At 44.4% G+C, this 17,099-nt stretch overlaps 1 protein-coding gene across 8 annotated transcripts in view; it reads right to left on the bottom strand.

Moving 5' to 3' along the window:
- RBM20 (RNA binding motif protein 20) overlaps window positions 1-17,099 on the bottom strand; it is a 108,894-nt gene that overhangs the window by 23,411 nt on the left and 68,384 nt on the right. For 4 of the 8 annotated variants that reach the window (XM_069796953.1, XM_069796960.1, XM_069796959.1 and 1 more), the window contains exons 2-5: window positions 4,566-5,754; window positions 2,273-2,334; window positions 2,026-2,117; window positions 1,581-1,678 (exon numbers count right to left, since the gene is read on the bottom strand). In XM_069796953.1, coding sequence (XP_069653054.1) covers window positions 1,581-1,678; window positions 2,026-2,117; window positions 2,273-2,334; window positions 4,566-5,754 — 1,441 coding nt within the window. The remainder of the gene's footprint in view (window positions 1-1,580; window positions 1,679-2,025; window positions 2,118-2,272; window positions 2,335-4,565; window positions 5,755-17,099) is intronic. The other 4 variants (XM_069796955.1, XM_069796958.1, XM_069796954.1 and 1 more) reach the window with 1 other exon arrangement.

Genomic DNA, 17,099 nt, shown 5'->3' with positions numbered 1-17,099 from the left:
TATAACCTCCCACTGCTCAGTTAAATGGCAGCAGCTTAGCTGAAAGTGAATACTACCGTTGCAGAGTGAATGACAGCTGGCAAACTCAATCTTAACACCTCTAATATAGCTCCCTGTCCACCTGATGAGCTTCTGAAGAAAAAGAGGATTTACAGTGTCCAGGAAAATCAAAGTTATTGTTTCTTTTCTCTCTCACAGGACTGCAGGTCATTCAGAAGGAGGACTTCTGCAGGCAGCTTAAATGATAAATAGTGACAGATTCTAAGGAGAAATGATACTGGTATTAGCAGCAATTTCATTTGTTGTGAGGCTGACAGACATGATGAAAATGAACATTCCTCTGCACCCGCTGCCGCTCCACCTCTGACCTTGGAGGCAGCTGTCACGAACAGCTCTGCTCTTTGCTCCTCTGCACACACAGCGTCTGTGACAGGCAGAAGCTAAAACCCCTTCAAATAACCTCTTGCACAGCAAAACCACACAGTAGAAGTTGGTTGGATTAAACAAATCTGGGTGACCTTTCTGTGAGCAATGCCTGATGTGAACTGGAGTGGCACAGGGACACAACTCAGCCTGGCTTTCCAGAGTGTCTGAGACCACATCAGGATACATACACAAAAGCTAACAAGATGAAAACTTGAACCCCTGGATTACTGCTGCTATTCCGTGAACGCCCTAATATGAGTCCTTGATGTCTCCAGCTTTAATCATAGCTTTCTGATATATGTTGAGCTTCATTTTAACCCTACAACTTTGTATTTCCAGTATGTATACAATTTGCTATTATTTGCCTTTTTTTTTCCTTGGGTTTTATTTCCTTTTAAAATCTTTCTGCTTTGTCAGTGTAAGAACCACTTTTAATGTTATCCTTTTTTTTTCTGGCATTTTTTGATTATTGGGCTAGGAATTCAAGTGCGCATTAGAACTGGGGACCTGTGTTGAATGCTGGGGGGAGCTAATAAACCTAAACCATGGAAGGCTGTCCACCAAAGCAAACTTGCTGAAAGGCTACCAGTAGCAGCAGATGATGTAAATATAAACTAAGAAAAAGTTAGTCCAGTATAATGAATTGATCTGGGACCTCCAGGGAAGTAATGGTTAGCGAAGCTGCAGCCACTACCTTTGCCACTGTTGCTACCTGGGAGAAGGACCCCAGCATGGGAGAGGCAGAGAGCAATTGCTACAAATAAGTAACTGGAGAGATGGAAAGCTGCTTGCTGGGATCAGTACTCAGAGTAAGTAAAAACTAATCCAAATCTTCATTCCAAGCTGAAGCTGACCTTCCTGGGTCAAAAAGACTCAGAAAATGGGGAAAAAAAGTCAGTGAGATACACACAGAACCATTTACGCCCCTTCCCAAATCTGACAAGCAAACAACTTTTAGCACTGGAATAAAAAACTACAATCAAGTTCTGATTTGGCCAAAATTAAAAGCATAAAAGAGCTGCAGGGAAGTTGAAATAACAGACTGAATATTCAGATTATTGTCTAAAAGGAAGCCTTCATGGTTTTAATTCCAGTAAGTAGAAGTGGCTCCTACAAGAATCTCAACATGGAGATCAATTTGCGTAGGTACTCACTCTTACCCCTGATGGAAGAGAAGAAAATGTAGGACCTGGCTGGCCAAAGGATCTTGCTGACGTAGTGATAAAAGATGCGCCGACATTTGGTGGATAATCTAAATAATGGATTACACACATTTCATGAAAATCTTGACTTACATTAATTGCATTAGTGTGCTCAGTAAGCAATGCCCCATTTATATAGTAATTAATTTCATAGTCTCTACACCAAAATACACACTGTTTTGTTGTACTGTGAAAACAAGCCATTGTTTGAAAGAAAAATAAATTCATACTTTGAAAAGCACAGAATTGGCTTTTAGCCTTTCTGTGCACAACCTCTAAAAAGCTTTCCTTGGAAACTTGTATCAGATTTCATTTAAAATGTCCACTTTTCCCCAGAGACTGACTTCCCTTTCAATTAAAAAAAATGGTTTTAACTATTGCACATACAACCATTCACCTTCGATACTAGATGGATTGAAAACTGCTGCATTATTTGGTGATAAATGCAATGCTCCATCTGCTGAGCTTAACACACACCGGACACCAGTGCTGGAAAAGAAAGAAAAGAACTTTAGGAGCGTGCATATGTGCCATAAATATTAAAGCATAATTATTAGACAGTAAATTCCCGGTGTAAAGCCACTGAAGTAAGGGATGGTCTGTTAGAAATTCAGTTGGAAGAGTGTCTCTAGAATAATACTTACTTATCTGAAAAAGCCATACATTTTTGGATGTGAAGACTTCCCTTAATGTGCTGATCCCAGTCCTACGTTGAAACAAAGAGATGATGAGCATAGGAAAAATCCTAAGACAAATTTAAAAGAGATTGCTTCTCCATTCAGTTTACCTTATTCTAAAAACAATACTGAGATGCTGACGATCAAACTGTGTGGCTGGAGCCAAGCGCACCTTCACCCTGTGCAATTACTGATTCGTTATTTGTAAGTTAAAATATAGGTTGCTTTACAAAAGGAGAGCTTCTCTGTATTAGTTTTTAAATCCAGTATATTTCTATTAATTCAGTTACTTCACTGTAGCTCAAGAGCTCATCCTTCAAGGTGCTGAGCACCCTCAACTCCTGCAATGTCCATAAAGAAGGTGCTGTCCTGGTTTCGGCTGGGATAGAGTTAATTTTCTTTCTAGTAGCTGGTATAGTGTTATGTTTGGGATTTAGTAGGAGAAGACTGTTGATAACATACTGATGTTTTCAGTTGTTGCTAAGAAGTGTTGATACGAAGTCAAGTATTTTTCAGCTTCTCATGCCCAGCCAGCAAGAAGGCTGGAGGGGCACAAGAAGTTGGGAGGCGACACAGCCAGGGCAGCTGACCCAAACTGGCCAAAGGGGTATTCCATACTGTGTGATGTCATGTACAGTATATAACCTAGGGGGAGTTGGCCTGGGGGGGATCACTGTTCAGGAACTAACTGGGCATCAGCTGGCGAGTGGTGAGCAATTGCATTGTACATCACTTGTTTTGTATATCCCAATTTTTTCATTATTATTATTGTCATTCTATTATTGTTATTATCGTTATTATGTTCTTCCTTTCTGTTCTATTAAACTGTTCTTATGACAACCCAAGAGTTTTACTTTCTCCTCCCCCTCCCCTCTTCTCTCCCCCAACCCACCGGGTGGGGGGGAAGCGAGCAAGCGGCTGCGTGGTGCTTAGTTGCTGGCTGGGGTTAAACCACAACAGGTGCTCAGCACACAGAGCAGCCAGGACAGCGTTTATTCATTTCGATAGATGAGTAAATTTGTTAAAGTACATTTAGCTATTTACACTTCTACAATCCAAATGAGGCAGTGTGTTAAACACCAACAAACAGATCAACTGAAACTCACTGTAATGACATTTCCCCTGCCCTTTTTAAATGTTTAATGAAAAAAGAAATGCCCAGCATGCCCTAGGCAGGGGCTACTTCAGACCAGCCCTGCAGCTGCAGTAACCACAGCAAACCATTTTGCAAGCAGCTCCTCGAAGAGTAGAAGGGAAACATGAAAGAGCAAATATATATCCAAATACCCCAAAGCCCCAGCATGTGTAAGTATCAGGTACTATTTAATTTGCTGGCCATCTTCCTTCCTGTATAAATGTTGTCGCTATGTTTTTGTCAGGCCACCGTCAGCGTGAAAACACATGCCTTTGCAGTGAGGTGCCAGTCCTGTGATGCGATGGAAAAGGTCGTGAGGACTTGTTGAGCAAGGCTTACCAGGAGGCCAGAACAACCCCAGCCAGGGCCCACGAATGGCCATGGGGCTCAGAGGGCCCTGTAAGGGGCCTTTTCCAGACCTGACCTACATAACGTGACCCAGCACGGAGGCTCTCTGGTCAACTGGGAAGCTGCTTCTTGAGGGTGAGGTTGAATTTGGAGCTCCCTCGGCCGTATGAATAGAGAAGCGGGACTGTGGTTGACACCACACGTGCTGAGTGGCTTCTTCCTTCCAGGCCAACGTTGCTGGGGACCCTGAGCCCTAAATTTTCCTCAGAGATACTAGAAGGAGTAAGAGATCCCAACAGAGGAACGATTAAAATAATTTTATCAAAATGCACTGTTTCGTTTAAGCAAGCTGCTTCCACGAGGCTGTTCGGAGGAAGCCTCTGGGATCAGAAACGCAAAGAGAAAAGGAGAGGCAGATGAAACTGCAGACGTGCGGTTACAAGACTGGCTTGGGAAGCGGGGGATCGGCTGTAAGCTCCTCCTCCCCTCGATCGGGGCCACGAGACGAGCTGCAACCCCAGCCCAGACCTCGCGTTTCTCACGCCAGCGCTGTAATCTCACCGTCTTTCACGGCGAGATGCGGAACAAAACCAGACCTCGAAACCCCAGTAATCGCCGTGAAACAGATGCACGACGCCCTAAGCAAAACTGTGGCCCTTTGTTCTCTCGGGGCACCTCCGTGGCGATGGGGTGGCAGGAGCTGGTGGCCGGATCGAGGGCCGGGCAGCCTCTTCGAGGGTCCGAACCGTGCCCCGGCGGCACCTTCAAACCACTCACCTTCAGATCGAAGACCTTCTTGTCGCACAGGGCGCAGACGTGGGGGAAGTGGAGGGGGGCCGCGCCGCGGAGGTCGCCCAGCTGGTGCGGCGGCAGGGAGCGGGCGGGCAGGTCAGGCGCGCCGCCGCTCCGCTCCTCCTTCTGCCTCATGCGAGGGCTGCCGAAGCTCTGCTTGCTGTGGTTGAGGCGGCCGAAGGCGGGGGGGGCGGCCGCGCTGAACTTTGTGTCAGGTGTCGGCTCCTCGGGGTCGTAGAGCTCGTTTCTTATTTCATACTGCTGCTGACTCGCCGACGGCCACAGGCTGTCGCCGGGCACGAGGTCAGGCTTGTTTTGGCCGGGGAAATTAGGGATGTTTTCCCACTGGCTGCTCGCGCCGCTGCCGTGCAAGACGGGGCCGGGATCTCCTTTCGGATGGGAGCCCGCGTGCGGGTCGCTGGGGAAGGCCCGTGCCGCCCCGTGCTGTGCCGCCGTGGCCCCGTAGGCCTCCTTGGGAAAGGCTGCCGCCGCCGCCGCCTCGTGCTGCAGCTGGCTGGCAGCCCCAAAGCGACCCTCGTAGCACGGCCCCGCCGCCGAGGAGCCTGCGTGGGCCCCGCCGGCGAGGAAGCCGTGCTGGCTGGGCTGGTCCCCCTCCGAGGCGTAGGCCTGAGGGGCGGCAGCGGCGGCGTTTTGCTTGCCGTACTCGTAAAAGCCCCCCGCGGCGGCGGAGGTGGAGGCGCCCGCCTTGTTGAGACCCACCACCACGGGCTGTTGGCCGGAGGTCGGAGCCATGACGCCTCCGAAAGGGTTCACGACGATGGCGTTGGGGGTCTGGGCCTGCACAGGCCCCAGGCCGCTCCCCGGCGCGGCTAAGGCCGGGCTCTGGGCGGGAAAGGCAATGCCGCCGGAGGGGAACCTGGCGCCGGCGATGCCGGGCCCCTGCGGCGGCCCGGCGGCGTGGCCCTGCGGGGCGTTCATCACGGTGGGGTGCCTCAGCTGGTTGAAGAGCGGCTGGGACATGGCCACTTTGGAGAGCACCTGGTTGAGGACGGTGGCGGCAGCCGGGTTGTTGGTGACGGCGGTCTGAGCCAACTTCAGCCTGTGGAGCGTGAGCTGCGCCTGGAGCTGCGCCAGCTGCAGGCTCGCCGGCGAGGGGAGCAGGGGGCTCGCGGCGCCGACGGAGAACGGATTCTTCTCCAGGAGCTTGGCAGCGCTGCAAAGGATCAGGATCTGGGTTAGCCGAATTCGCCCGACGTCTGCCCGCGCTCACCTCCGGCTAAAGGCTGGCATGGGATACGCAGCCGCTTCTGGAGATTTAGCTTATCTAAACCCAGGAAAAGCAAGGCGGCGACCGACAACGTAGCCGTAACCTGTCGTCTTCCCTTCAACATCTGCTGCCACATCCCTTCCAATCAAAAAGTTACTAGGGAGACAACTGTGCCAAAGATGTCTCTTTAAAACCCCCATTGCAGCCCTGTGGATCAGGCCTTCAGCTCATTTTAAGTACCTCTAGGACTCACACTTCTAATGGAGACCAGGAACAGTGGCAACATGAGCCCCAAATCTACGTTTTTTCTCTCTCTTTTCTGCATTTTATGCAACCTCCTACCTCCCTGCTGAGACATTGCAGCTCCTGACTGATTTTGTGATGCTGACATTACTCCCTTTTCCCACAGAGCAGGGGGATATGAAGAAAAGGACATCAAATGGGACCGTAAAGCCAGCCCTGTAGGTGCTTCACACCTAGCACATCTAGCTGCATAAAGCAAGATGAAATACCCCACACGTATTTATTTTAACTGTTTACAGTTCTCATTTAATTAATCTGCACTGCAGCCTGTTCTGTAACAAAGTATGTAGTTTCCCTGTTGTGCAGATGCAAATATAGAGGAGGAAAAAAAGCTAATATTTGCCAGAAGCTGGAGCAACTATGAACAAACTGTCCTGAAGAGTTTTCCCAGTTCAGCTGGAATGTAGCACAAAATTTCCGCAGTGCCAGCTGGTAAAAAACAAGGTCCTTATACTTTCTAGAAATTAGAGGTGCATTGAGTGTTCTCCTTCAGGTCTCGCACATGGGATGAATAAATGATGACTAAATTGTCTGCTTGAATTCCAGAGCTGGGAAAATAGGAGATGGTATTTTCAGGCATATGGTGGTTCCTGGCTTTGGGAAGCACCTTTGGGACATCTCACCAGTTCACAGCACCACCGACAACCCTTCCTCCCTCCGCCCCATCAAACTCGGCGAACATAAAACAGAAAAAAGTAAGTAAAAATGGGTAAAGTCTAGCAAAGTTAAATGCAAGAGAAATGCTATAATGGAAAATATTAGGCAGCACTAGCTTCCAAGGCGGATGCACCACCCTGCTTTTACTGCCCCCCCCGCACCCTTCCAAGATGCCTTCTGCATCATCTGTAGCAGAGCCAGCCTGGTCCACATGTACACACACTGTCCCGTGGCTGTGCTCCCTCCGTATGTTGTACTGCGTACACTGGGATACCATCAGCCATTTTCATGCCCCTACCAGAAAAATGTTAGCCATCACTTTTTGCACCACCAGGAGCCCCTGCTCGTGGACAGCACAGTTACTCAGCGCATTACAAATGGCTGTTCATTCTGAAAATGAGAGCAGAGAGCACTGGAATAACAGGGATGTGGTCCAAAGCTCAATTAATTTATATTGTAAAAATGTATTGAGTTTCAATTTAGGCCTTTCAAAGCAGCAGGAGCTATGCATCAACCACCACGCAACCCTCACTGTTAATAATTGGCCAATTTGCTAAACTGCATGGATGAAGTTGTAGTTAATGATAAATGTCTTGTCAGCATGCTACATTTGAAAACCACAAATTAGGAAAACATCTGCTTAAATCCAAAGTATGACTAAGAGAAAATGAATGGGTTTCATATTTAAGGTTTAACTTCCACCAGCAACTGCAAGGCACATCTGTCTCCCAAAATACAAAACGCCGTTTGGATGAGTGCATCATTATGTAATGACGAGACTCCCTGCCAGCACAAGCTGACACCAGTGCGCTTCAGAGCTGAGGTGCCTTTTGTTTTCCCGTGTGGTTTCCATCACTTACCCTCTGACTTGCACTTACAGCGCAGTTTGCTGTACATTTGATTACAGATGCGAGTCAGGGCACAAGAACGGTCAAAACAACATGAAGGCTCTCAGAAATCCCAGCCTGTGAGATCCTGAGGACCCATAAAAGCTACCGAGGAGCCCCTCGCGAGCAGAGGATCCCACACTGGCATGCATGCTGTTGTCACCACCGAGGGACGTGGCATGACCCTGTGCCCGGGGTTTTATTGTGCCACCAGCATCTGGAGCGTCCTGGCTTATGATGTGCTGCGTGGGAGTTGCCAGAGTCCTGACAATTGTTTCATTTTATAGCTAGTTATACCTTTTGTATGCTAAGTAAGCTGTAAAACTCTTTTTAAAAGCTTTATAGAGCATGCAAATAAGAACTGCCTGGTGGTCTTAAAAGAAAAAGATATGCCAGCAGCCAGCATATGATGTTTTCAGGGTCAGGAGCCGCAGATGACTCCTGTTCCCAGCAATCTAATTCCACAGTGCTGCAAGCCTACACAGCAGCCTGCATATCCCAACAGCTGCAGCCGCTTCCCAACTCTGGCGGCTACCTGCTGGACGTGGGCATGGGCTCCCTCTCTCCAGCGAAACCATCTCGACACTGCCGCCAGCCCTGAAGCTCCTTCAGCCTCCTCATATTTTGACCAACTTTGGAGCAATGTCTCTAAGAAACCCCCCAGCACATAAGTAGCGCCCTGCCAGCGCACCCCCGGCCGGCCATGCCCGGGGCGCTTGCTGCTGCCCAGCTCTGCGGTCGTTTTTGGGCTCTGCAGCTGGGCATAGGGAAGGCAAAGGCAGGAGTGCCCTGCACAGCTGCATGGTGGGCTGCCTCCGGCCAGCTCAGGCCAGCAGCTTTTGGGCCCTGCTGCAGAGAGAGGCAGCACCCTGCTCCCTACACCTGCCAGCTTCAGCCCAGGATTGCAAGCCAGCAGTGGGGAGGGCTGGGGGGCTGCAGGGAGCCTTACCTGCAGAAAAATGAATGCCATAAGGAGAAGCTGCAGCCTCCAAGCCACTTGCAGAGGGACAGAATTAGTGAGGAGGGTCGCTCCCATGCACCAATAGGTTTGGGAATGGCCACAGCTTCAAAATCCAGCTGTCTGTTATGAATTTCCAGATTTCAGGGTGTTTCAGGTTGCACGCTTTATCCTCCCACAGCAGAAATAGAATATTTTATCATCTAATCAAGGCAAAGAAGGAAGGGTATGTTCATGGGTCAGTGGGAAAAGCAGATATGCAGATGAAAGGTTGGGAGAAGAGCTGTGTATAAAGCATCTTTTAGAGCGACACCCAAATTTGAGGATTTCTCTTCTGTTATGAAATACAGAACATAAGAGACACACAGGACCAAGGTGCACAGCTTTGAAAATTTCTTTCCCTCTTTCTGTTCTACAATCATAATATTTATGTATTTGATAACATCATTTTGTAAATAATCCTGCTACAGATTTACTAAACTACTGGAAACTGCAAACACAAAGTGAAGATAGCACTCAGCTAAGGCATTTTGTGGGGGCCGTTCACCACTCATACACACACATCTCCCACCCCAGCTTGTCCTCAGGTTACTAAAACGCAGCCCCCACCTGCTTGTGGGGGGTCTCTGCCGCAAGATGATTTGAAGCAGCTGAATGAAGCTCTCATTCTCCATTGAGCACCCCGGGAATTAGCCTGCGTCAGCCAAAGTTAGCTCTATCCTGTGCAAAACATTCCCGATTATAAGGTCAGCGATGTAAAAAGTAAACACAAGTTGTCCTCTTCGTTTATTTATTTAACATTAGTTGTATAGCTGCACTACACCAGCGGTCTCTTTGCACAGCTAGAAAAGCCAGAAATGGTCTGTCTTTACCAAAATAAGGACAGGCAGGAGTGCTGCCATACAATTTCCACAAAGAAAGCCATAAACCAGGCAAGTTTTTGCACAGCTCTGAAAGGCAGGAGTTGAAGATAGGCATCAACTATTGCAATACTCACAATGAGACTGCAAACACTAGCAAGGCTATATTGCCATAAATCAGTTCAGCCCATCTGCTACCCCTGTAATCCTTATTATGCTTTTAGCATCCAAGAACAGCAAGCAACACAGAGGGTTGGAGGTAAAGTATCTAGATGGCTGGATTATTTGAGTAATCCTGTCTACAAGAGTGATGAAAAGGCTGAACACAAAACATGTCTATTAGAACAGACCAACAACCTGGAGCTTGATTTTTCAAATGACAAATTAAGGATTTTAAAGTGCTGCCCAGAACCTTCCAAAACTAAGAAATAAACAAAAGAATCTGAACTAATAAAGTTATGATCTTAGCTGCAACTATTTATTTAGGAAGTATTTCTAGTCACAAATATTTGAAATGTTGCATAGGGTGTGAATCTGAATACTTTAAAAAAAAAAAAAAAGACTAATTCATAGCAGTGCAGAATTTGTTTTCTTGCATTCTCCATGAATCTTGCACGTCTTCTAAGATTTTTGCATTCCCTCCCCATAACACATTTGCCTTCACATATAATTACATCTACCTGTGAAAAACTTTGAAAGATAAATTCTTAATATTTTTTTGTTCCAAAATGTGCACCTTTTTCCAAGCCGTCTGTATTACTGTGTTGATTTCAGAATTAAAATGGCCAAGGATATTAAGATACCCAAGTATCCTGGACGTATGACTACTCTGCATTAGCACAGTATTAGATTTGAGACCATATTTGCAACAGCATGCTGTTTTTCATCCATTAACGCTGTTTCTGAATCAATTTTTCTAACAGTTAGCAAAGTTTAAATTTTTAATTCAGGACTCTTGAATACATCAAAGAGAACCTTTTCCTAATTAGCCAAGCACAAAATCAATTATATTCTGTTATGCAGAAGTGCAAACATCCCTTCCCTGTAATGTATCATTTATTCAAAACACATGGGGCTGCATTCTCTAACAACTGCTGCTGTACTAAAAGAGCAAATAAAAATAAACTTTAAAATAAACAAATTAATTGTTATATAGATGAAGTTGACAAGATACTAGGGATAAACTTCAAATAACAACGCACCACTTGACAGTACTTCAGTGAGATTATATGTTTGTATGTGAGGACAGAATTCGGCCTCTTGAACCCAAGGGAACTGCAAAGGCATATTTCAAACACTGGTAGACGTAAAGACAAAGTCCAGCAATCTCAACAACATAAATAAATTATTATAATAATTAATTATTATAATGATATTTTATGTTTTGCTGTTTTGCTGATCCCATCAAGAATACAGGGTCTATGTTCATTTTTGCTTGTTGAATAAACTCAGCACTTATGTCAATAAAGACTAGAGCATTGGTTAAAAAATGGACACAGGAACCTTTTCCTATACTCTAGACTGCATCTGGCCGATACTGTTTATTTTCTTTTCAGCTCCACAAGAACTATTTTCTTTGGGTTTTAGTAAAATGACTTTCTCAGTCAGAAAAGCTTGGAAAGTCTGCTGAAAAGAGAAAAACCCTCCACCTTTATAATTTAAGCTCTGGAGTCATCTGCTGCTGCACTTTTTTTTTTGCTGAGTTCTGGTTAGAAATGATAAAAAAAAAGAGATCATGTTTCACAGTAAGTTCAGCTAATGATGGGGAGCACTAAAAACCTTAAGCTACTCTAATACATTTATAAGCTGCAAGTAAAACCCTTCTTATCCCAAATAACGATTTCTAAAGCCTGCCATTATACTATTGAGGGAGTAAAATAAAACGTCAGCCAATGTATACATGTGCTTTGCCAATGAATTTTGCATATGTTTGGCAATGGTAAACTCTATTATCTGGACAATCATCCAACCTAACAGTTAGCTGGAAGATGAAATGTAAAATGTTATCACAGAGCTGCTAAACTTGAGGTTTACAAAGCTGACAGGAGTTAAGTGCCTGCCTCCTACCGAGAGTCCTTTTTGCTCATTTGAAACTTTCAGCCAAAATGTTCTCTGCCTTTGTTTATATGCAGAGAAGTCAGGCAATTTCCACTGGGAAAGGGATAAGATAAAGGGCAAACACAGTGGCTATATCTTGGACTGGTTGGGATCACAGAAATATAATTGGAAGTGATCTTAGGAGGACCCCAGCTCCTGAGGTGGGATCGAGCTGAACTCAACCACTCGTGACATATTTATTTAATCTGCTCTTGGGAACCTTCTTTGGTGGAGATTTTACGACCTCCAGGGACAATTAATTGCTCAACTCCCCTTAGTCTTACAAAGCTCCTCTTAAAGCCTATGGTGGCTCTCTGCTTACAGCATAAACCGGTCTTCCCATGCACACCGAGAAGGGCTTCTCTTACCTTCCTGCAGCTGCTATCAAATCTTCTCCACAACCACCCCAGCTCCCTTCTCCGCACATCTTGTGTGTTGCATTTGTTCTTAATACCCAGTACGATTGCTTTTCTTCATAACAGCACAGCCCCATGGTCCCCTGTTAATCCCAGCCCCTTTCCTGAAAAGCTATTGCCCAGAGACCTTGGTTGGGAGGGATCTCTGGAGCTCAGCTGGTCTGACTGCCCACACAGCAAAGGCTAGCTCAGTCCGTTCTCCTTTTGACTGTCCAATGGATCTATCATATCACCATTTCATATTGTCCTCATCAATACTGCATTCAGGTTATGTCAGATCCGGTTTGTCAGGATTACTCTGGATTCCTGCGCTGCCTCCAGATCACTTGTAAATCCTCTCCTCTTGGCACTAGCTGCAGATTTAACGGATGCTGTGTTCACCCAAGTCATCAATTAAAGTGTCAAATAGACTAAAGACTGTTCCCCAGAAGGGAACCATTATGCACCTTCCCATTTTCTGTCCAAACACCAGTAATTCAAGGACATCTTATCCACCTTGCAGCTCTGCTTTGCCTGCTGAAGAGATCATGCTCTTTCCTCCCTGACAGTCACTTCTGCTAATACAAAGCAACTGTTCTATTTCCAGTTTCAAGAATAAAAGGGTGGATTATCTCTGGTGAGACTCATTTCTTATTAACAACTCTTGCTCTATAGTTCTGGGAGAGTTGTTTTGTATTGTTGTTTAAAATCACCTATATGTTCTGATTTCTTTACAGCAACCTTTGCTTCTGTTTGATTTAGCTGCTTTCAAATGCTGAATCCAGTGCCATAGACAACAGTCCGCACTTACAGCGAGAGAACAACAAAACCAGGTACCAGTGAAGCCTGCACTGTCCATCATGATTCCTCCCTCTGTTTTTCAGTACACATTTTACCCTGGAAATATGTTTCTTATATTGCATCGAATGCCAGATTGTATACTGGGTTTATCTCTGCTTTCCCTCATGCAACGCATCTCTCCATAAATATTTAATTAGACGAATTTCAACTCCTTTCAAGTAAGGGACGTAGTCTACCAAATGTACCACCTAAACCAAAGGTTATAGGTAACGATTTTCAGAAATTGGGAAAGTTACCATTTTGTTTCGTTACATTTAGATGTTGTTTGGGTTTGATGATGTGCCACAGCATGTGATTCACATTCTCTGTGAATTAGTGTGCACACGTACATTGTAAATTTCAATAGGCAGCCATACAAATTCCTTTAGCTATACTGCAACCATCTATCTGCAACTGCCTCCCAAGGAAATGTAATTATTTACTGAAGTTAAAGAAATGTACTTAAAAACCTCTATTTCAAATGCATGCTAAAAACTGTCACAAATAGCGATAGTGCCAGATCAGTGCCCTCCGTAACGTGTTGCGAAGATCTAAATTAGCAAAGAAATCGCGTCAGTTTTATGGAGCTTTTGGGGCATGCTGCGACAGTCTGGCAGTGCCACGCTGCCCGCGCCTGCCTCCCCAGCACCCTTCCCGCAACAGTGCTTATCTTCTGGGCTTCAAATACCCTTTATGGTGCAAAATCCCCAGGCCAGATTATCCCTGCCAACCTGTTTGTCTGGAGGCCGAGGGGCCCAGGAGGCCTTTTGGGAGGGGAAAAGCAGGAGAAAAGGTGGTATGGACAGTAATGCGAATCCGTAGGGTGAGCAAAGAGGCCGGGACAGGGATTAGCATTGGCAGAGCCAGGTAACCCCGGCGGGAATGGGGCGAACGGCTCCAGCAAACGCACCCCTGCTTCGGGGACCCTGTCTGCTGCTCTGCCGCATGGCTCGGTGCTCACAGTGCTGCTCCCAGCCTCCCTCCCCTCAAAAATAAAAGAAATCTGGGGAGAAATGATTTGGAAAGCTTATTATAACTTAAGGGAAAAAAGAAAACGCAGCCTTTTAAAAAAAAAAAAAAAAAGTCAGAAACCCTTCAAAGGCTTTTTACACGAGCACATACACAAACGCCCAACTGAAAAATAATCCTTGGTTTATAGTACTTACTAGAAAAGATATTACAGTAATATCTCACCGCACCTTCTGCTAATGTGTTTTCTGCATGGTATTGTTAACCACTACAAAAATAATAAGTTTGAGTGTATCAATATCTCGCACTGCCTGGAGGCACAGCCATTTTCATTTGTGTTTTGAAAGTAGGAAGCATAATGTGGTAGGCAGATAATTCCTCATTTGAATAAACCATTTCTATTTCACAGTAATATAAGACAATATAAAAGCCCTTTTACAAAGGTAATATCTTCAGTTTGTAGACAGGAAAATGACACAGAACTGTGGAAAGGGTAAAGTGCTAAGAAAGATTTTTATTTCTAAGTAGCTTCATTTGTGCTCAAAGAAAGGATTGGCATTTGTGGAAAAAAACCCAAAAATATTAAACTCACCTTTTTTATCTTTTTATTTTTAAATATTAGTCTCGATATATTTGAAAAGGTTAATGAAAAAAGGTATTAGTAAATAAGTCTCTAGGGGAACACTAGCATTCATAATGGTAATGGCACAGGCTACAGAAATCACGTGCAAACCCGAGCTCTCCTGTTTGTACCCTAGGTCAGCTGAAAAAGTGACAGCTTGAGACTAAAAGTCACCCAGGAGCATCACAACCATTTCACAATTAATCTAATATCACCACCTCTTCTAAAAGCTTTTTAAATACTATGTGTTACTCACCACCATAGCACAAGAGTGCACGAGGAGAAATGCTGGAATAGCTCCTATCTAAAGTGACCAACATGATTTACTTTCTCTTTACCACTAATATTTAAAAGTAGGCAATTTAAAGTAATAAATTAAAAAAAAAAAAAGAAAACAAAGCTTTGCTTGTTTTTTAATTAGATTTCTGATTCGAAAACCAGAACCTCTGCGGATTTCCTAAGATACATATTACATAACTATATACTTAGGCCTATTTTTCAGTTTTCCTTTTATGTATATTTTAAAAGCACATAAATGTTATAAATTCCTATTGTTTACATACCCACACGCATTACTGGTATACATAAATTATACATGAATCTTATGAAGGCCAGACCTAATTCAGCTGTTACTGAAGCATGCTGCAAAGCCTTTCCTGATTTCACTGTAGCAAGAGCAATGCTCCTGTATCCCTTTTCGGTTATATTTAATTTAAGCATAAAACATCAAAGAAGATTGCTTTCTTTTCATGATCTCTTTGAAATCAGCCTGTAATACTAGGTCATAATATTCATACTGTTACATGGAAGTAATACGCAGTATATTTTAGCCTAGAAGCTTTCATTATGCATTTTGCAATGATTGTTGCTCACTTTTTTCTTTAACACATCCCAATTTCTATGCTAAAGAAATTTTAATGTGAATCTTGAAAGATATAGAGGAGGTTTTATTTATTTTTCTTATGTTAAAGGGCAACAGTTGGTATGAATCAGACCTGAGCATGTTCCTTCTGGCAGAAAACAGCCTGTGCCAGAACTGCTGGAACTCTTTGGCTTTGAGAAGTTTAATTTATTGTCTTGAATAATAAACTGCCATTCAATCAACCTTGTGAAACAAAATGTAAAACAGGCCAGTGCTTAAATCTTGAACAGGGACCAGAAGAGTTTTCCACAAAGGAAACAAAATTGGGAGAGGCATTTTATATTAAATAACGTCAATTATTTTGTTCTCCCTTTTTGTCTGCCTTCAGTATTAATTAGGAGTATCTGACAGTTAATATGCTCCAAGCTCTGCACGGTAAAATTGATTAGTATACTAAGACGGAAAATAAGAATCAGTTTTTGATGAAAAATATCAGGTTTCAGAGCACTGCATGTGGCAGCTGTGAGGAAGGAAAAAGTGTGAAGATATTAACCCGTCCACGACACTCAGCTGGGCATCTGCCCAGTCCTGCTGACAAAACTGTCAAAGCAGATGGCTGGCCACTACTTTTTGGTCAAGCAGTGCATTATTTCCTCTTAATTTTTGCTTGCTGGTTTTGTCCATTTTTACTATAATGCACGTGCCCTGCTTAGTAACTGTAGTCTATATGTCTAAGTAGCTCATACAACTAAGGAAAACTAGGTTTTAATGCATTCCGCTGGCCTGCATAGTAGATGTTACACCTTGCGTTACTGATGTATCTTTTAATCGCAAAACACTCTGGAACTCAGATTCAGTTTTCTGTGTGAAAAGACGTTTAAGAAAGTTGTGACCACTATTGTTTTTTAAAAAAAATATATAATTATTTTCTTTAAAATTATCTTATTTCTTTCCCAGGCTTTACTTCTGAAAATAAAAAGCTGTCTTAAAGTATAAAGTATCAGTTATTAAAAAAAATGAACAAACAAAAAGACAAACAAACAAACAAAAATTGTTGCTCTGATTCTTTTTTTTATTCCAAGGAAGTCTATTCGTAGTCTAATGACAGCATTTCCAAATTCAACCATCTTTGAAATATTTTGGTATTTTGACGTCTTCCACATTTTGCAAATAATTCTTTGCCCACTGGTCGTAAACGACATTAATATAATTCTGCTTTGCGTCTACTCACACAGACTATGAGGCTTATTCCAGGGTGGTTAACCATGGCAAATCAATAGGATACAATTTGGTGTGGAATGTTTTTTAAAGTATAAAAGCCCTGGTATTACAAAAAGCTAAGCACTATAAGAAGCTACTGCACAAACCAGATCGTATCGTTAATTTGAAATCCCAGTTAGCTGTTACCACCAGAGCCGCACATGCCTGCCTTTTCCCTTCGCTACGGCAAGAGCCGTACTTCAGAATTAAGTTTTAAAGATCGCTAAGATAGTCCGCTTGGCAGATTAGCGTCCCTCCTTGCCGGAGACGGGGGAGACGGGCGTTCTGGCGCGGCGGTGGGAGGACGCGGGTGACACGACGTGATCTTACCTTCTCGCAACATGTAGGGCTGCCAGGAGCAGCGAGCCGGTGCGGAGGAAGCACGGCCAGGAGCCGATGTCAGCGTTGCGCACGTGCCTCCCGGTAACATCCCGCTGACATTCTACCTGCTCTCTGCGCCCCAACTATTTACGAGCTTCCTTCCAGAAAGTCACAACTTTAGGAATGAAAAAAAATACCCCACCCCACCCCAAACGGAGGACTGGAAGGCGGATCACGTGGCTGCCAGGAGCCGGTCTTGT

Source organism: Haliaeetus albicilla, chromosome 11 (assembly GCF_947461875.1).
Source record: "Haliaeetus albicilla chromosome 11, bHalAlb1.1, whole genome shotgun sequence".
NCBI classification, from domain to species: domain Eukaryota; kingdom Metazoa; phylum Chordata; class Aves; order Accipitriformes; family Accipitridae; genus Haliaeetus; species Haliaeetus albicilla.
The sequence above is the reverse complement of the archived record's forward strand: the minus strand, read 5'-3'. Positions and strand labels throughout refer to the sequence as shown.